Source organism: Athene noctua, chromosome 10, assembly GCF_965140245.1.
Source record: "Athene noctua chromosome 10, bAthNoc1.hap1.1, whole genome shotgun sequence".
Classification (NCBI taxonomy): Eukaryota; Metazoa; Chordata; class Aves; order Strigiformes; family Strigidae; genus Athene; species Athene noctua.
In genome coordinates, this window is record NC_134046.1 from 546,491 (window position 1) to 566,166 (window position 19,676).

Here is a 19,676-nt window from a genome sequence, read left to right on the forward strand (position 1 = left end):
CACGCCCGTCCCTAGGCAGAGCCTCCCCGCCGGCAGCCGCCCCGTGAGCCGAGCGATGCCGAGTCAAACCCGGCCGGCGCGGCGTGCGAGGGCGAAATTCCTTCCCAAATCCAGGGAGCGCTTTATGGGCACCTTGCAGATAAACCCCACTAAATAAATAGATGTTTACCCTCCCTGTATTAAAGTGATTAGATCCTGGTTTTTGACAGTGTTGAGTCAATATAACCTGAGTAATTGCATGAGTAACTCATGTTTCCCCTAAAGGGAAACTGTTCTCGTGTAAATATATTTATTAATAATTAAAGTGTTTTTGAGTTCTTGTGCACACAGCCCCTCTCCCTCACAGAGATGTCTGAAAGGCTGTTATCTTTCAACCCGGGCAGGAGTCAAAAGGGAAGGGATTTTGGCAGAGGGGTGATGGTCTATGGCAAGAGGCATGTGGTTTAATTTTGACATTTTTTTTCTTCCTGAACAAAAAGTAATGGCGAGATCTGTGTATGAGAGATTTAAAAACCTCTATTGCTCCATTAGGACCATTACTCTGAAATACTCACTGGAGCTTCTAACAGCCCAGATAATAGGGGTGGGAAATCATTTCTGGAAAATATTCCCCTCAAAGCATCTTACCAGAGGATTGTTTCCTAACAACAACAATAAAAATCTTTGTCAAATAATCCTTCAATACCACAAATATTTCAGCTTTAATTGTATCAGTGTAGATAACTGCTTGGCATAGGAAATGGGAGTCAGAGCTCCTGGGGGATTTTTTCTGACAAAGCCAGTACTGGATACCTTTGGGTAAGTCACACATTTTTCAATGTTCTTTGGCCTATTTTTTTTTTTTTTTTAACTGACTGTAATCTGGAACCTAATTTGATATGCCTCAAAAGCCTGATTTCACATGGAAGATGTTCTACTATCAGGGTAAGCAGCCATAAGAAATCCTAAAATAGGCAGATTAAGGGTTTGGGATCATGGGGGTTTATTTCTGTGCAATTAAAGACATGATCACATTTAAAAATTGCTAACGTAGTTTAAAAAAAAAATGCAACAACAACAACTGGGAGTTCCACATTTAAAAACAGCTAATAACTCTATTAATTAAGGATATGATTAGCAGAGACAATGAGTTAGATAGCATGAAAGCACAGCATTTAATTCAGTGCACATTTTCGGTGGACGCGGTGTGGCCGAGGCAGTTGTGTATTAATTAGTGCTCTGAAGAGGGCGAGGAGGACAGAAAGGGGGAGAGGAAAATTGGCAGGTGTAGAAATGAGATTGGACAACAACAGAGGATTTTTCTCTCCGGAACAGGACTTGTGCAGAACCCTCATCAGCCCCCGCTAACACGTTTTGTATAAACGAAGCCACAGGCCGCGAGAACGGGGTAGGGCAGCGGGGCAGAGCTGAGGGAGAGGGAGGACAACCAGGGCTCGCCCGCGGAGCGTCTCCTGGGTGGCGAGGTGCCTCCGGGCTCAGCCCTCACCGGGGACTCGGCCGTTACGCCGGTGTGCTGCCGGTGGGACCGAGCCTACGAGCTTGCTTTGCTCCCCTGGGCCGAGCGGGTGCTCGGGCTGGGTCTCCGCTCCCAGCGGGAACGCGGGCTTGAGGCGAGGGTGCTGCGCCCGCGCCCCAAAACCCCCTCTCGGCCGCCAGCGCTGCCACGGCTTCGCCTCGAGGCGCCCGCACCCGCTGAGCCCACGGCCAGGGCATCGCCGTGACCCCTCTCGCGGGGGCCCAAGCCGTCGGGTCCCTCCTGGTGCGCTCGGGGCCTCCGGCCGCGCCCCGCGACGGCGAGGCAGGGGGCAGGCGCTGCTCTGGGCAAGGGCCCAGGGCCTCTCCCTCGGGCTGCGGGGACACCCTGCCCGGGCAGACGTGGCCGTGGGCAGGGCCCCGCCCGGGACCGACCCCGGCCCGCCCAGGGCCCCCCACCCGGCGGGGCTGAGGGCGGCGCAGGGGCTGTGCCCGGAGCCCTCACCCCGCAGGTGCAGCGTTCCCGCGGCGGGGCGGTGGGTCAGGGGCTGCGCCCCCCGCCGCGGATTCCATTTGGGAATATCATCACTCCTTTCTCTGCGGTTTTTGGTTGAGGTTTTTTTTTTGTTTTTTTTTTTTTTTCCTCCACAGTTAAGAAAGAGCCCGATGGAGGGCAGAGGAGATGCACGATCCCGGTTTTTGAACTCCGCTGTTGGCGAGTCGTGCGGCCAAAGCCTCCCCGGGGGAGGAGCCCGGCGGCGGCCCCCGCCCCGGTCCACCGGGAGCTGCCCCCCCTCCGGGACGGGCGGCAGCGGGACCGGCGGGAGACCCGAGCCCGTAGCCGTGGCGGGCGGTGCAACGGGGCCGCGCTGACACCCCCGAACTCCCCCACCCGCCCCGGTCCCACCAAGCGCGCAGCCCGCGAGGAGCGGCCGCCCGGGCGGGACGGGCCCGGCAGCCCCCGGCGGGGGGGGACACGACGCCCGGGGGGACACCCCAACCCGCCCCCCCCGCTTACGTGCTCGGCGCGTGTGTCCGCTCCAGGCGCTGCCGGCCCCGGGGGCGGCCGGTCCCACCGCCGCTCCCTCGCCTCCCGCCCCGGGCCCGGCGGACACCGGGGGGGGGTGCGGGGGCGCCGCCTGTGCCGGCTCGCCCTGCTGTTCCGCAGCTGGGAAAGTGCTTCTTCCCCCGCCCCCCTGCCCGCCCCGCTCGAAAAGGCGAAGCGGGGGGCGGTGGTGCGCGGCCGAACGCCGGTAACTTCATCCCGCACCGAGCCCCAGCGAGCGGCGGCGGGGGGGCGGGGGCGGGCGGAGGGAGGGAGGGGGGAGGCGCGGCGCGGCCGTGAGCGCGCCCCTCCGCCCCCCGCCGCGCAGCGCCGCGCACACCCGCCACTTCCCGCGGGCCTGGCTCGGCGGCGGGCGCGCTGCCTCCGCAGGAAGCGGCCCCGCGGCCCGGCCCCTCCCGCCGCCCGGCCGGGCGCTGATGCACTCTGCGGAGCGGCGGCGGGATGGCTCCGGCTGCCCCGGCCGCCCCGGCGGGCGCTGAGCCGCGGCCCCCCGCGCTGCTCCCGCCGCTGCTGCTGCTGCTGCTGCTGCTGCTGCCGCCGCTGCTGCTGCCCGGCCGCGCCGCCGGCCTGGAGGTGCAGCGCAAGTTCCTCTCGCCCACCCCCACCAACAACTTCGCCCTGGACGGCCCCGGGTCCCGCGTCTACCTGGCGGCCGTCAACCGGCTCTTCCAGCTGTCGGGGGGCGAGCTGGCGCTGGAGGCGGAGGCGGCGGTGGGGCCGGTGCTGGACAGCCCGCTCTGCCACGCTCCGCAGCTGCCGCAGGCCTCCTGCGAGCACCCCAAGGTGCTCACCAACAACTACAACAAGATCCTGCAGCCCGACCCCGAGCAGGGCGTCCTCGTCGTCTGCGGCTCCATCTACCAGGGGCTGTGCCAGCTGCGCAGCATGGCCAACATCTCGGCGGTGGCCGTGCGCTTCCCGCCGGGCGGCAGCGACCCGGTCACCGTCTTCCCCAGCATGCTGAACGTGGCGGCCAACCACCCCAACGCCTCCACCGTGGGGCTGGTGCTGCGCCGCGGCGGCGGCGGGGCGCGGCTGCTGGTGGCCGCCACCTACACGGGCTTCGGCAGCCCCTTCTTCCCCCGCAACCGCAGCCTGGAGGACCACCGCTTCGAGAACACGCCCGAGATCGCCATCCGCGCCCTCAACGCCCGCGGCGACCTGGCCAAGCTCTTCACCTTCGACATCAACCCCTCCGACGACAACATCTTCAAGATCAAGCAGGGCGACAAGGCGCGGCACAAGCTCAGCTTCGTCCGCGCCTTCCTGCAGCCCGCCCGCCGCCCCTACGCCTACCTGGCGCTCAACAGCGAGGCCAACGCGGGCGACAAGGAGAGCCCCTCGCACAGCCTGCTGGCCCGCATCTGCCTGGGCGAGGCGGCCGAGGCCACCCTCAACGGCAGCGGCGAGACCAAGAAGCTGACCGAGTCCTACATCCAGCTGGGGCTGCGCTGCGGCGGGGCCAACGACGCCTTCACCCGCCTCGTCTCCGTCTTCCCGGCGCGGGCGGCCTGGAGCGGCCCCGCCGCCCCGGCCCCGCCGCCCGCCGAGGAGCTGCTCTTCGGCGTCTTCGAGCGGGCCGGGGCCGCGGCCGGGGCCGGGGCGGGCGGCGGCGGCGGCGGGGGGGGGCGGCCGCAGTCCGCGCTCTGCGTCTTCCGCTTCGCCGAGATCGAGGAGACGATCCGGGCCGCCCGCAACTCCTGCTTCGTCAGCCCGGGCGCCGGCATGGTCACCGTGCTGGACAGCGTGGTGCAGGGCACCGGCCCGGCCTGCGAGAAGAGGAACATCCAGGTACGGGCGGGCGGCGGGCACCTGCCGGGCCGGGGGGAGCGGGGCGGGGCGGGGGGCGCGGGAGGCAGCGGCCGGGACCGGCCCGTCCCGTCCAGTCCCGTCCAGTCCCGGCCCGTCCAGCCCCGGCCCGGCCGCTGCTGCCGCCGCCTCCCCCGGGCGGGAGCGCGTCCCGCGGCCGGAGGGGTGCGACCCGCTGCCCCCTCGCCCCCCGCGGCACTCCCCCGCCCCCCCCTCACCCCTTCGCCCCCGCCGCCCCCTGTCACACCGGCTCCCGCCGCCGGGTCCCGGCCGCTCCCCCCGCAGCCAACGCTCGGACCCGCCGGAGAGACGCGCGTCTGTTGGGGGGGAGTCCCCCCCCGTCTGCCGGGGGACCCCGATGTCCCCCGGCGCTGTCGCCGCAGCCGCGGTGGCCCCGGGCGCGCTGTCCCCCGGGGAGTGTCCCCTGTCCCCGCGGCCGGGGGACACGCACACACAGGCCGCCTTGTTTCGGGGTAAAACTTTGCCATTGTCACAATTTGTTGCCGAGTGGCCGTAAACGTTAGTGCGGGATAAAGACGCCTGGTTTCCCTTTCACTAAAGATACGCGATGCTTGGGGAGAAAAAGAAGGAAAAAAGGGCTGCTGTAACACTGCATTTTTCCCTTCCTCTGGGAAGGATGCGTAACTCGGCTCCATCAGAGATCGTAAAAACATCTGTTTGGTTTCAAAGGCAAGATCGAGCGTTTGGGCTTGGGCTTCCCCGTGCAATGCCAGTGGCAAAGAGAGAAAGGTTTCCCATGGTAACCGAAGTGTTTAGCGTGGCATCTCCACGCCGCGTTAAAATATCTAGTCTTAATGCACTGGCTCATAGACCTGCTCCAGCAAAGTTGAATAGTTTTTCCCTGGTGGCGAAGTACAAACTGCCCGACAGCGGGAAATCTGGGAGTTGTCCTGGCTTTTGGAGTTAATTCCACAAAGGCTGGGTGCGCTGAGCAGCGGGAGCCCAGTGCCGAAGCCTTGGCATGGTCACGGCGCTCAGGGGCGTCGCGGGAGTCAGGATCCTCTTTGCGGGACGGGAAGGCACCCGCGGTCCTTGCGGGCTGTGGCCGAGGCTCAGCGCCCCTGCGAGTCAGCCCCTCGGCCCTGGCAGGATGGAGCCGTCTCTGCCAGGCGGGTCGGGGGGAGGCGTTCTGGGGGTGCTGGGGGAGTTAACAGCCTGCCTGTGACTGAAGGTCAAGAGCAGACGGACACCCGCTTCCCTTGAGCTTCCCCAGGGCTCCTGGGAAGCTGTTGGGCTTTTCTGTGGAGCGAAGAAAATAGTCAGGGCTAACACCAGTCTGTCAGTGTTGAATGTATCGCCAGCTCTACCCAGCTGGGTGTTCAGAGAACTGATCTCTGGTGACTCCGGGGAGCCTCGGCGCAGAAATGAGGTTTCACTCTGGCTTTGGGTCTGGCCCGTAAGGCCGCTGGGCTGCGCAGCGTGTCCCGGGGATCAGCCCTTCTCCCGGGGTGGGTGAGAGGGGCGAGGGGGGCGCCGGGAGCGCGTTGCCGGTGCGGCAGGGACGCTCTGCGGAGCACGGGCGCGTTCCTGGGGGGGTGAGCGAGGAGGGCGGGAGGTTCAGAGGAGCAAGCTGGGACTCGCTGGGCTGCGCCGATCCTACACATGTCGGTAGAAACCCTCTGTGTTTGCCATGGTGGGGAGATGGGGCTGCGAGAGAATGTGTTCATGTGGTGACAGCAGCGTGGCTGGTGGGGATATTGGGATGCAGGGAAAACCGGCTTCTAGTCCTGAGTGACACTGCTGCTGTGTCACTGACCTTGAACCTGTCATTTAACCCTCCGTGCCTCAGTTGCCCGATTTGCTGCATACTTCTGTATTTATTACTGTTACTCAGAAACCTAACTCACGTGTAGCCCAAGATTGCATTTGCAAAGCTGCTGCGAGATCCTTTGATGTCAAGTACAGCAGGATATAAATGAAGTGTACCATTAACACTCGTTCATGCCTAATATTTCTACACTTCCCATTTATTTGAAGCATCCCTCTAAAACAGCTGACCAAGCCTGCTGGGAAGCCTTCCTACCAGTCAGGAGAGCCTTTCTTTTTTTTTTTTTTCCTTTTACTTAATCATTAGAATTGTCAACAAGTTAACAAGCTGGTTTTGTTTCCAAGTCCCATAGTGGCAGTGTCAAGAGTAGCAGTACTGTGGTTCTTTGTACTGCAGAAACCTAACATCAGTTTCCACCTTCAAGACAATGAAATACTCTAACACACTTTGTGTCCCAGCCCTGGGAACGCAGCAGGAAGATGTATTAAAGCAGCAGCTGTTTTGGTGGGGCAGATCAGCATCTATCTGTCTTCCCATTATGAGCTTCGCTTCTCCATCCGTTAGTGGGTTTCTGGATTTTCTTTTGCCAGTACATCACTGATGGGTGCTCCGGTATTACCAAACGTGTGGTTCGTTAGTTCTCCTGGTGGACTAGGTGGTTGGGTTTTAAGCTCCTTCTGGAAGAAAAAATAAAAACTTAACGATGGCCTGATTCACTCCGAGCGCACGTTCGGGTGAAGTAGTCGGTTGTTACAAACACGGAGCACGGGCTGTTAGACGTAATGCGGTGTGAAAGGAAAATCATTGCCCCCTTGTGTGCTCTTCTGTCTAATTGAATGCTCCTCTCCTGCAGCACTTGCTGTGACTCAGCCAGGGAGCTGCGGCGCTCGGCCGCCGGTGATGGGTTTGGGGAGCAGGCCCTTGGCACACCGGCCGTCCCCACGGCACCGCTGCGGCGGCGCTCGGCGGGGAGGGGCCGGGCTCGGTACCCCTCAGCCTCACGATGGGGTGTGGGTGGACAGGCTCCGTCCCCGTGCAGGGGAGCGCTCCCGAGATGTGGTGGCAGTTGCTTGTTGGCTCCGGCGGTGACGGCGTGGGAGCGGCCGTTCAGGGGCTGGCGAGGGCGGACGGGGCTGGCGGACCTGGGGACAGCATGTCTCTGCTGTGTGACCTGTGTCCCCAGCACCGGGCCAGAGCAGTCACCAGCTCGGCCTGGGAACGTGGTGGAAGCGCTAACTTGCAATTAAGCACATGCTTAACGGCTTTGTGAGACGTGGAGATAATGCAGAGGAGTGTGGTCTGGGTCAGGAGCGGAGGCTGGCTGGTGGCTCTCCATGAGTGCCACCGAAAAGCCATTTACCGAGGAGGTGAATTCGCAGCGGCAGCTTAGGGAAGGAGGATGTATTAGGGAAGGATTTAGTTTGATTGGGTTCTTGTACCAAGAGTGAGTGGGTGAGCTCTAGGATTGCTTCCCTCAACAGAAATAGCATTTTATAATGAATTTTGTGTCAAATACTGGGCTGTCTTTGTAACACATGCAGTTAAAATGAAATACTCGCACAGAGTCACTGCTGCATTTTGCCCACTTGAAGCCTGGGTGGAATTTGGACCCCGGTCCCTGGGAGAGGAGCGCGAGCTCTCTGTGGCAGACCGTCTTTAATGTCATCTGCAGCAACGCGCTGACGGAGCTTATCAAATCCCAAGGACACTGCGTGGGTTTACTTCATATTTGGAGTATGCTGCCCCAGCAGGACTGTGGCCCAGTGGGTCTGAAGGTCGCCGCCGGCTGCGTGCCTGGGCCGCGGCGCAGCTGCCGCGCGCCCTTGTGAGAGCAGAGCAGGCAGGAGCCCACCCGGGTCCCACTGGCCCCGGAGCAGCGGCCGCGCAGGGGGGTCCCCACGCCTTCCCTCTCGGCGCCGCGGCCCGGCCCGGTGACCCCCCGGCATCCTCTCCCCACCGCCCTGTCTCTTGGTGCGGTGTTCGGGGCAGGGGGACGTGAGCGGGCCCCTTGGTGCCGCTGCAGCGGGCAGCTGCCTCTGGGCAGGGGATGAGGGTGGCCACCGGCAGCCCCGGCCCCGCTCTGCCGGCCACGGCCGCAGCGGAAGGGTGAGCGCACGTGGATCTCCAGGCAGCCCTACAAGGCTTCCCGCTCCGGGCGTCTGAGCGGTGGCTGACGTGGGAGTCTGAGTTTAACAGAAAATAAAACGCCCCACGTGACGAACAAAGACACTGGAGGGAAAGCTGAGCTGGTAACCCCATCCCACACTCCCAGCTGCGCCGGACTCCTTGTCTTCTGTGGTTTCTGCGCCGAGCCCCACGCTCTCCCTCTGAAAACTCCCAGGGAGCTAACTAGGGGGAGCAGACTTGTATTCATTAGACTTAGACTTGCTAGCCAGGGATCTGCATCTCTCCTGGGAAATGTTTTGGGGTCTGCAACTCAAAAAAGGCTGAAAATCCAGTTTGTTTCCTATGCTGAAAAACATGGGCTCGGCGGCATGGGATAATGATTGTTTCAGCATTAATTCTCAAGTTTCTGGCTCTTGTGGCTTTGTGTCAGATCCTGCATGCTCACTGAGCACAGTGTTTTGTGGTGTAATGATGAGATACCCACCAGTGAGTTTTACTATAACGGGTTGTTAAATAAAACGAACTCCTTGGGTAGACTGTGTAAACAGTCTCAGTATATATGTATGCCTGGGCATGGAAATGTGGTTTCAAACCAGTCAGAAAATGTTCTCAAAGAAAAAAACCCTCATATACACGTGGGAATATGACAAAGCATCTACTTACTGTCCAAATATACTGTGGCATCTCCATGGGATTGGGTTTTATAGGAGCCAAATTACTTTGAAGTCCTGGTTTATACTAATTTAGAAATTCCAAACATGAAAATAAATGTGCTCTAACCTTACATCTACTCAAGTAAATCTGGAGGATTAGCCACAGAAAGGAAACTGGGAATTTACACTTAATTTGTACATTAAAATGAGGCAGGAGTTCTTGTAGCAGACTTAATTTCTGCTCTTCACCGCACACGCTGTGTCTGGAGTTGCCAGCAGCACCTGAAGGTGCAAACGCCCCGTTTCTGCGGAGCTGCCTCACGCTTTTGTTTCCCGTGTCCGTTGTGCTTCTGGCTGTTGTTCTACCAGCAGTGGGGGGTCAGTGTCCGAGGGACGGGTGCCCAGGACTGGTCCGCCCCGACGAGAGGTTCAAGCCCGAGCTGTGCAAGACTTCGGACCCAGCCCCAGGTCCTGCGTACCTGCTGTGTCTCTCACCTGGCGTTGTGGCCAGCTCTTGGGTATGCTGCTGTGGGAATTTATGTGGAAACGCGACCTTCTGCTTGCTGTCAGGGCACAGGCAGGCAGCGGGAGCGGAGAGCAAGAGCCGTGTAAATCCCAGCCTTCCTAGGCAGGCAGGCTGGGCTCTGTGGGCTGCCTGCGCCCGGAGCTTTGCTGCTTCCGAGCAGGGGAGTCCCCTGGGGAGCGGGTCGGTGCCTCCCCAACGAAGGTGGGTGGTGGGAACACACCTGCCTGGGGCCTGGGACTTGCCCCTGCTTTGCCTCTCAAGCTCCAATAGATCCCAAACTGTGAAGGGAAATGCGGTCAAAGTGGCAGAAGTTTCTGTGCCTGGAAACCAGAACTTGTGCTGCTTTAGGTGAGAGAACAGCCAACGGCTCCTGGCTGTGGCAAAGCGGCCGCGCTGCCGGCTGGAGTGAGCCGGCCGGGCCAGGTGGGCACTAGGTCCCTTGGCAGAGGGGGGGCAGAGCCACCCCTTGGGTTTCTGGAGAGCCATAACCACAGCCAGCTGCACAGACCTCGGCACTCTCAGTAGCTCGGCACACTAATTTTGATCCGTTGAGCTCATCAAATCTCCTGTAACTAAATAATGGTTTAGATGGAAAACAGGAAAAGGATAACTTTGGCCCAGTCCAGTGTTGCATGTGGGGGTGCATCAGGGCTGGGAGGACGCTGGGGGTGCTCACACGGTCGTACAGGGGCGCAGCAGCCCCTTCATTCAGGGGTGTAATCACCTCTGGTTGTGTAGCCCCAGACATTTTCCAGGGCAGGAGTTTTGCTCCCACGTGTGAACATGAACCTGCTCCCCGGGAGCCCCAGTGGGTGTGACCCCAGGCTGTGGGGATCTCGGTGGGTGGAAAGGAAGGGATTTGCCATCTTTTATCGGATTTTTCAAAGTCTGTTTTAGCGATGGAGAGAGAAGATTGGTGGGGCTGAGGGCACCCGGAGGGGTGAATAAGGCGCCTAAGAGGTGTGGCCTGGGGATGCTGTAACAGCACCTCGCTGTGCAGCGTAAATCCCCGTAGGTGCCTATTAAAACTGCACCGTTGTGATATCCTGGTCTGATGACCTCTGCCAGCAAGTCGGTGGAAACACGATAGGTCTGAGCCCCTGGCCGCGGTAATTTAGTGCAAACACGGGGCAAGCTGGAACCAGGGGCGGTTGGAAACAATCAATTAGAACCCCCTGAGCAGCACCGCGCCTCCCCGCCCTGGCTCCTGCCCCGGTGTGGGGCTGCGTGTGACAGCTCCTCTGCACCCAGGAGGTGACGGAGGGGTCGGCGTTCGGGGGGGGCTGCCCGCCCATGCCGTGCCCCTCGTGCAAGGGGCGGCGGGGCCGTGGCTGTGGCGTTGCTGCTGCCCCGGCCGTCCGCTCACGGCTGCGTTTGTGTGGTGAAGCCGTGGTAGAGCGCAGCGGGCTGTGCCCGGGAGGGGGCTGCCCCTTTCCCACGGGAGGCGTTGGGTGATCAGAGACCCCCGCCCCATGCCCTGGCGTTGATCAGAGCGGTGACAGCGTCAGGATTGCAGTTGAGGTCCCGTGTGCATCTGCAGGAGCAATCCACTTCGCTTCCCTATTTTTTTTTTTCTATTTTATTTTGTTTTCTGTTGGGTTGGTAAGGAAATGATTGCAAATCCTTATTTTCTTTTCGAGTTGGGCTCTAACGCCTCGCAGCAAGTGGAGGAGGTGGCAGACTGTCTACGGCACTCTCCCACTTGGAGAGACCGGTAGAATTTATTGACATTTTTGAGCAGAGGGAGCAGTGCTGATTTCCAACATCTGGAGAGCAGCTCTGCTGGCAGCCGCCGCTCCGGCGGAGCGAGGCCGGCGGGGGCGTGGGACGGCTCGCTCCCGAGAAGGCCCATATCAAACGGAGCCTGGACGAGCCCCTGTTAGATGTGGTGAGCTGATGAGTGGGGCTGATATCAAAGCCCATGACGATTCGCCTCGTTGCCCGCTGAGTGTCAGCAGGGCCTGTCCCGCGTGGGAAGCGTACGCCGGCTCCTCACGCAGCCCCGCGCTGGGCTGGGACCGGGATGTCCCCAGGAGCAGGGGCAGGGGGGCTGCGGGATCCTGCAGCAGCAGGGATGGCTTGTGGTCCGAGCAGAGCTGATCTGCTGTTGCCAGCACCTGTGCCTTCCTCTCCAGTTCTGGATGCATTTTTTGGAGGAAGGGACCTACAGAGAAGCAGAGCCTTGCAGGCGAGGGGTGGGGCGAGCAGTGCATTGGCTTGGGGTGTTTCTCTGGTGGGTAACTTGGGTATTCAGGCTTTTCTCCTCTCTGCTGTGCCCTCCTCTGAAGGCAGAGGCCAGGGTCGCAGTCTCTGGGTTTGTTACCATGCTCCCGGGGGTGCCACTGGACCAGAGGCTGCTGGACCAGAGGCAGCCTGGGGCTCGTGGTGGGGCTGGTCGAGTCCAGGGCACAAACCCCAGTTCAAGTCTCGCCCCCAGTGAAGCCACAGGCTCTGCGGCCACCAGACCCTCACAGAGACGGCTGCAGTCTGGCAGGAGCACGGCTGCCCATGTCTTGGGCCCAAACCATTGCAGGGTCGTTGCTCTGACAAGATTTCTGCAGCTTATGCGTTGCAAGCAGCACTGGAATACAGATCTTTCGATTCTAACCCAGAAGAAAAATTGCCTGAAAGTCTGGGTTTTGCACACATGTACCTCTATTCTTTGAAGGAAATTTGGAACTTGTCTTCCTGTTTCTGTCTCATCTCTGTTTAAAGTATTACGCTGCTTCGTACTGCTCCCTTCTGGAGCAGAAGCCCTCTGGCTATTAGATTTTCATCCCACCGTCTGCTGACCGCTGCCAACATTCAGTGGGCTGTGAGCTGCTAGTGGCCAAAAGCCATCTCTGGTGGGGGCCAGCGAAAACCTGGCGGGTTCTAGAGAATGGCTGTGTGTGGAGTGACCTTTTTAGGAAGATTTGGGAAAAATTTACAGAATAATGGCAGCATTTGATGAAGAAGGGGAGATGTGAAAGGTGAGGGGGTTTTAACATAATATAAAATAGCAGTTTCCAAAGCTGTTTGACTCGTGAGTCCCCCTCACCCTTCAGTACATCTCATAGACCCAGGTGCTCACTCGGGGTACAGAGGACCGGGGTTGCTGTGCTGTTCCATGCGGTTCCTTGGAGAGCAGTGGGCCCGAGTCTGGGAGCTGGCTCACGCAGAGGGGGCTCGGGCCAGGCTTTCGGCAGTCAGTGTGGCAGGTCATTAAATAGGAAGGAAATTGTGGCTAAATCTCCGCTTGAGGGGACAGGCATCCGCATCTGGAGAGCAACTGGCGCAGATGGTTTCTTCCCTGCGCTTTTTCATTTGGCGGACTCGTGCGTGTCCCAGGGGTGAGCCGAGCGGCGGGAGGCTGGGACGGGTGATCCCGTGGATTCCTCCTGGGGTTCCCCCTGCCAGGAGCGTGCTCGTCCGCCTTGGCCTGCTGGGGCTCCCTGACTGCGGAAGCGGCTTGGCCCCTGTCAGAGGAGCTGCTGAAGGAAGGTTTCAGGCTTTGGGCAGGAGCTGGGCTTGCAATGTTACATCCCTGGGATCTCCTGACTGTCATTTTTTGCTGAGATTTGGTCTCATAGCAAGCTGCAAAGCTCAGTGGATCTTTGCAAACAGCTTTGGAAACATCAGTTTCTACAGCTCTTGAAGACAAAATATACAGTGGTAGAGGCAAGGAAGGACTTCCATACTTTAACCAAGTAAGAGAGGTGTTCAGTTGCTGAATCCAGTAGGACCGCTGATTTTTAACAGATTTTGAAATTATTGTGCTGATCCTAATTTCCTAACCGTGGGGGACAGGGTGGGGAGGGAGGACCTGCAAGACGAAGCTGTAGAAATACAGTACTGGCAAGTCACCAAGCCCAGGGCTGCCAGAGGTGCCGGGAGGACGTCTCTTGGTTCGTACAGGGGCTGCCTGTGAGAGGAGACGGTGTGTGTGAGCCTGAGGGCTGGCCGCAGCTTGGAGGAGCCTGCACTCACACCTTCATTCTTCGCACTTTCCATAGCCATCCGTTTAACCTCTTTACTTGGATTTTCTCAGTCCCCAGAATGAGGGCAGAGGGCTCTGTCTTGTGCGTTAGAGTGGAGGAAGGGCACACCGTGGGCTGGGGAAGCAGCGCGTCTCCCGTGGGCCTCATCTTTCTGCTTTGGTTGCTTCTGCGTTTGGAGTGCTCGGTTAATGAATGAGCCTAAAGGCTTCTTTTAACCTTTCCGCGGGTACCAGGATCAAGCAGTGGTTTGTTTCTGGGCAGCGGCGCCGAGGCCGTGGCGCGGGCGATGTGCGGTGGTACCCGTGGGGCGGCACGGCGGCGCGGGGCAGAGCTGCCTTCAGAGGCAGGTTTTACTGAGTATGCGTAAAGGAAGAGTAGAGTTCTGCTCATTATCTTGGAGCTTAAGTGATTCAGCAGGACTAATGAGGAAAATACAGGAAAACATTTACTATAAACTGTGGCTAAATGAGGCAGATTTGAACTGACACGTGCAAAAGACCAGTTGTGTTAGGTAAGAAGTTGTTACTTTAATGGATGCTTTTTTCGGTCCAGAAAGGCACAGATATGCCTTCAGAGCACTTTGAGCATGTAAAGTGCTAAGTGTTAGTAGTAGCAATAATAAAAAAATAACCCCTGAAGATTGTGGAGCCGAACTCACGGTTCACCCAGGACTCCTCCCTGTGGGAAGGAGTTTGAATAGTTTGAGATTGGTTACTGAAGCCAAAGCTCAACATAAATGAGAAACACAGCTTGAGTGGTGGAAGGGGGGGCTCTCCCAAGGAAAGAGCAACTAAGAAAGTACAGCCTGAATAAATCAGGCATCGTACTCCGCGCAGTTTCGAGGGGGACGTGTCAGTTCAGCTTTAGAGCGGGGGGGGGGTGTCCTTGGGCCGAGGCGCACTCGGCCGCTCGGCTCCTGGGCCCTGGGGAGCGGGGCCCAGCGGCCGCCTTTCCAGCGGGGGTCAGTTTAAAGGACATGCAGACTCTCGCTGCTTAAAGGCATGCTATTTTGACTATGACAACCCCTTTGGAGCCTGTTGTTCGTTAATCCCTCTGCCTGCCCGTTCCCAGGGGATTTGATTGTATAATCTGAAGTATTGTATTTAATGCAGGATGAAGGCTAACATAATAAGCTTGACCAGTCTTCCTGGCGGCACGAAGGATGTGTGATTTCAGTTAAAAGACTTCTACTTTTTCATATTTCTCTGCTTTGAGCGGTTCCCCGTGCAGTCACACGTGCTGCTTCAGCTCCCCGCAGGGTGATGGGCTGGTGTGGGCCAGACCCCCGGCTTGTGCGGGGCGAGGAAGGTGGACCTGTGCTGGGGGGAAGGTGTTCTGGGGTGGGCTGTGTCCTGCCAGGCTCCTGTCAGCATTGCCCTCAGCTTTCTTCACCAGCAGTTCAGCCTCTGGGATGTGAGGAGCGATGGACGGCCCCGAGTCCTGCAGGAGGAGGTGGCAGAGGAGACTGAGCGTGGTCACGCTGCCTGGCCGCGGGCGTCCGGCTTTGGAGCCATGCTGGAGCTGAGCCTGGAGCTCCGGGGACTCCTCGGAGCTCTGACGTCCTCCCTCGCACCCCGAGGGAGGCTCCGGTTATAGACACACCTAGCCCTTTCCTCCGGCACCTGAATGGCACGGCAGAAGATGGATGGCCGCAGGAAGCCTGTGTTTGTTCAAGCACACTGACTGCTTCCCCGTCCTGCCCCCGTCCTTCGACTCACCCACGTCTTCCTCCACGCCGGGTTCTCGCAGGCAGCAGCTGAGCAAACGTACGTGGGGTCTGCCCAGGGCTGCCGCTGCTGGGGCAGCAGCCAGAGCTTGGGTTTCTCCCTCTGAGATGAGACGCGGTGCTGAGACCATCCTCTGGTGTTTGGCACCAACCTTACCTCTGGTGGTTTGATGTCTGTGCCCGCGGCAGAGGTGAATGTGGTTGCTTAGATGCAGCGGTTTGGCCTGACCCAGGCTCGGCCTTGAGCTGGTTGGAAGTTTGTGTCTTTGCAGACTCACTGAAAACAGTTTTTCGTTTGCTTTCAGCGAGCTGGTGGGCTCAGCCTCGGGTCAGCTCTGGCCCGGAAGCACCTTCTAAGGGTTGTGCCCCTCGACTGTTGCTGAAAGCTCAGAGATCAGTGAAGCGCAGGACCAGCGGCCCCCAGGGCTGCTGGGCATCTCGTGCCTCCGATCATGCAGGGTCCTGAGTGATTCTTGTGCAGTGCAGAACAGGTCTAAGGTGATGACAAGGCCCAGGAGAACCACTCACCTGCCTTCCCCCACGGCCATCGCTCACCTGAGGGACACAAGCCCGAATTCCTCGGTCATTTGGGTCAGGTCAGTGTCCCACGGGAAGGTGCCGAGAGTGAGTGTTAGGAGCTGACAGGAAAGAGAAGAGCTGGGGTCGAAAGTAGAGAGAGGGAAGAATGACTTTTATATGAGAGGGGGAGTGAAGCTTTCCTGTAAAATAAAAATGAAGATAAGAGGCTGAAAAGCAGCCAGGCACCAGGAGCCGTGTGGAAGCTGAAGGAACGTGTTTCAGCACGGGGGTGACATTTCTCTGCGGTGGAGGGAGGCGCAGGTGTGCTGACAGGGTCACTTTTCTCCCCACACAGCCGACGAGCTGTGCCGGTGCCGGCGGCTGTGGCGGGGCAGGCGCGCACTCGGCTGGGAGCGCTGCTTGGCGGGGGCTTGGCGGAGGGAACCTGGCGGTAGTTTGTCATTAGCAGTTACCCCTTTTCCGCCAGACTGCCCCAGTTCGGGGCTGGAGGCCATAGCCGTCCCGGCTGTGGACTGCGCGGGGCTGGCTCTGGTTTCCCAGGGCAGCGTGGGGATCTGCGGGAGAGGTCCCCAGGGTGCTGCTGCGTGGGTCTCGCTCCGGGGAGCCTCTGGGCAGGTGCTGCGGGTGCTGACGGCCCCCCAGCACCGCCCAGGAGGTGCTGGTGTACCCCCGGGCTCTGCCCCGCGCCGTGCCCAGGTGCCGTCCGGCTGGAGAAGCTGCTGGTGGGGCCGGGGCCCCCGCGGGCAGGACACGGTCTGGGTTGGTCCGAGAGCAGACAGAGGGGTGTTTGGGCAGCCTGTCACGGGCATCACACTGGTGTCACTGTAGGCCAGGGCTGGCACTGTGCAAACCTGCAAAACACAGCAAACCCACCGCCTCCTCGCTCAAGAAGCTTGTGGTCTAAGTAAATCAGGGTGCAAATCTCATTTGGGGGTTGTTTTTTTTTTTTAAGGACGTCTGCTGTGCTGTGGAGGTGCTGATTGCTTAGTGTGGATGATTCTTGAGAAAAATTCAGCAAGATTCATGTTATCAGAGGTTCTCAGCCCGAGTGCCTCGACTGGCCAGGAGCGCATGTTGATTTGCCTCCCATTGCCTCAAAAATATGATGGGAAGTTAGAGGAGCTCTGTGATAATGCCTGCCCTTGCGGCAGCACTACAATTAGAGACCGCTTACGTCTCAAGTGCCTTAACAGTAGAGTCCTCTTCTGAGGATGACATTTTCCTCCAGGCATCCCAAAAAGCCTGTTTTTGACAGCTCTGGTTGCGACACTCCAGCAGATAAACGCGTGATTGTGTGTACAAACTGCTGGCAGCGCGGAGGGGGCTGCGGGATGAATGGGCTCTGCCGGGGAGGGGTTTCGTGGCCAGTCTGGGCTCTGCCCGACACAGAGGAGGGCTTGTACTTTCTGTTTTCGTAATGCAGCCGGGCTGCCTTGCCACCATCTCTCGCTCTGCCCGTTTTCCTACGGTGTCTGTGCAATATTTCCACGTTGGGTTTTAGCCTCTCCCTACTCTGCAGCTTTGAGTCCATGTCCTGCTATTCTCTTCGGACAGTATCCGTATTATTTTGAATATTCTCTCTGCAATCAGAGATTTCCCTGAGTCATACCTAAATGTTAATAAAAGCCTAATGGTTTATGTTAAGGAAGGCAAGAGATAAAACTAGAGCCCTTTTATCACAGACTTTAATGGCCTGAAAATGTCAGTTGTGTGGGAGCAACTGCCAAATTTTGAGCCTATGAAGACGATGGCTAAGTCCCACAAATCAACAAGTTTGGAGCGGATTATCGGATGCTGGCTGTGTCATTTTCCCAGGACTCCAGGCATGCTAGAAGCCAACACTTTAATCCGCTCTGATACGATACATGAAAGGGGCCGGACTCCCTTTCCACTTACTGCTGCTCCGCGATGCTTTCGGACCCGCCGCAGTAGAGTCAGAAAAGCAAAAGCTGCAGGGCTTTTTTCTGAACTCCAGCCTGCTTTTGATTCAGAAACAAATTCCATCTTTGCTTAAGAACTATTTTTAAGGTCACAAACACAGGATGCAGAAGTCAGTCTGTTTCATGGTTTTCCTGAGTGCTGCCTCACCACTCCTCTTCCTCCTTCTGTTTCCAGCAGACTTCCTTCCCGAAGGGACATCCTGCGCGCCTGCCTCTGGGGCGCAGCGCCCGGGGCTGGGAGCTGTAATGGAAATTCTGGAAAATCGCTTTTTCTGCTCCTTTTAGGCCTGGGATAAAGAACTGAACTCACACGGTGAAAACTGTTGAGCTCTGATGCGGCTGGAAATCTTTTATCTCTGTCCTGCTTTGTTTTTGCAATCATGCTCAGGGGTTAATCTGACTAACCCTCCTCTTAGATGTGGCTCCTTGGTTTGAATTAATTTGCATCATTTGTGAAATTTCGCAGAAGTGCCGCGTACGCCCTTGTTGGGAGCGTGCGGGGTGACAGCAGCGCTGCTCGGCTGGTGCTGGCTGGGGGTTGTCTCCAGCTTGTGCCCGATGTGGCTCTTTGTTAGCGTGAGGGCCAGAGTCAAATGTTTCGGGTGCAGAAGGATTCGAATCTAGACTTGCCCAATATATCTGCGAGTTACTGACTATCCAGAGCGTGTAGCAGAAAAATAGCAGCAATACAGTAAATGCCCACGGGGTTGTTTTAAAATGTAGATGATAGAAAGAGATTGGTTCTGGAAGAAAACTTAACGTTTATGCTTTCCCCACATCAGGGTAGGGCAGTTTGATTTAAGAAGGAGCAAGATTTAACCCGTTCTGCTTGGAGAAAGCCTTTTAGCCCAGCCTTTAAGTGGGGTTTCCCAAGCTGCCGTGTTTGCCTGGTGCCTGCAGAAGGATGTGGCTTGGCCGTATCCTGTTTACCGTAACGTGGCAGAGTTAAGTTGTCCCCTCAGTGTACAGACAACAGCAGCACAGCGTGTCACCCGCCCTGGGACCCCAGAGAGGGAAACACCATATGTCTCCTCCTGCCTGCCCGTTGGAAGAGCTGATGTCATTCAAAGAAAGGTGTTTCAGAGGAAGGATGTATGTGGCCAAAATAAAGCTTGGCCTGTGTTAGAGTAGTTACATCCTGTTTACTGTGGAAAACACTTTGTGCTGATATTGGCTCTGAAATGCGTGATTTATAAGCCGGCAGGCAGCAGATAAGGAACTTCCCATGATTTTGGCCACCTGTGAGAAGAAAGGGCTGTGTCCCTCGGGCTGGGAGGCAGCAAAGCCACCGGCAGACAAAGGCCAGTCCTGGCTCCCCGGAGCAGCTGCTGCTGAGACGAGGTGCTGAGCATCCCTCGGGCTGCCAGGCGGACTGAGGTGCCTCTGTGCCTCAGTTTCCCAGCAGGAAGAAGCCTTGTGAGCCTCAGGTGGTTAATATTGGTAAAGAGTAGTGAAGAGGGGTTAGAGATAATCATCCCTGAGACAAATAAATAAACCCAGGTGCATGTCCAAAGGTCTGGCTGGGAGTGAGAGGGACCGTTAAATCAGAAACGTGCGTGGCTTGCCGCATTCTCTGTACGGTGTAAAGTGTTGCCCTGTTACAGGGATCAACACACACACTTCAGAATTGGGGCTGCGATTTTATTTTTTAATAGAATGGAATACTGTAAAACTGCAAAACGCATTTAGCAAAGTCACTTGCATCCACCACACTTGATCCTCTCGTCTCGGTCCCACGTGAACCGGGCTGCAGCTCCGAGCGTGTTGCCTTCTCTTTGGCGCTCGCTTTAGCGGAGGCAGTTTTTCACATCAGCCTGTGTTCCTGCACGGCGGCTGCGACCGGCAGCAGCGGGGGCCGCGGGGGTCCCAGGTCAGGGCGGTTTCCTGGAGAGGACCCGCTCCGCCGCTGCGGCAGGGAGCGGGCCTGGGGGGTGTCTGCTCCCCCCGGGCAGGGCTACCAGCCCTTCCGCAGGCAGGGGAAGGGGCTGCCGCGGGCCGGGGCTGGGGGTGCCAGGGTTTGCTGACCAGGGCTCTTTGCTGACCAGCT

General features: G+C 58.3%; 1 protein-coding gene across 3 annotated transcripts in view; it reads left to right on the plus strand.

Moving 5' to 3' along the window:
• Positions 1–2,895: 2,895 nt before the first annotated feature.
• Positions 2,896–19,676, plus strand: part of PLXND1 (plexin D1) — a 78,333-nt gene continuing 61,552 nt past the window's right edge. For 2 of the 3 annotated variants that reach the window (XM_074914744.1, XM_074914746.1), the window contains exon 1: positions 2,896–4,330. In XM_074914744.1, coding sequence (XP_074770845.1) covers positions 2,981–4,330 — 1,350 coding nt within the window. In that variant the 5' untranslated portion in view covers positions 2,896–2,980. The remainder of the gene's footprint in view (positions 4,331–19,676) is intronic. The other variant, XM_074914745.1, reaches the window with a different exon arrangement.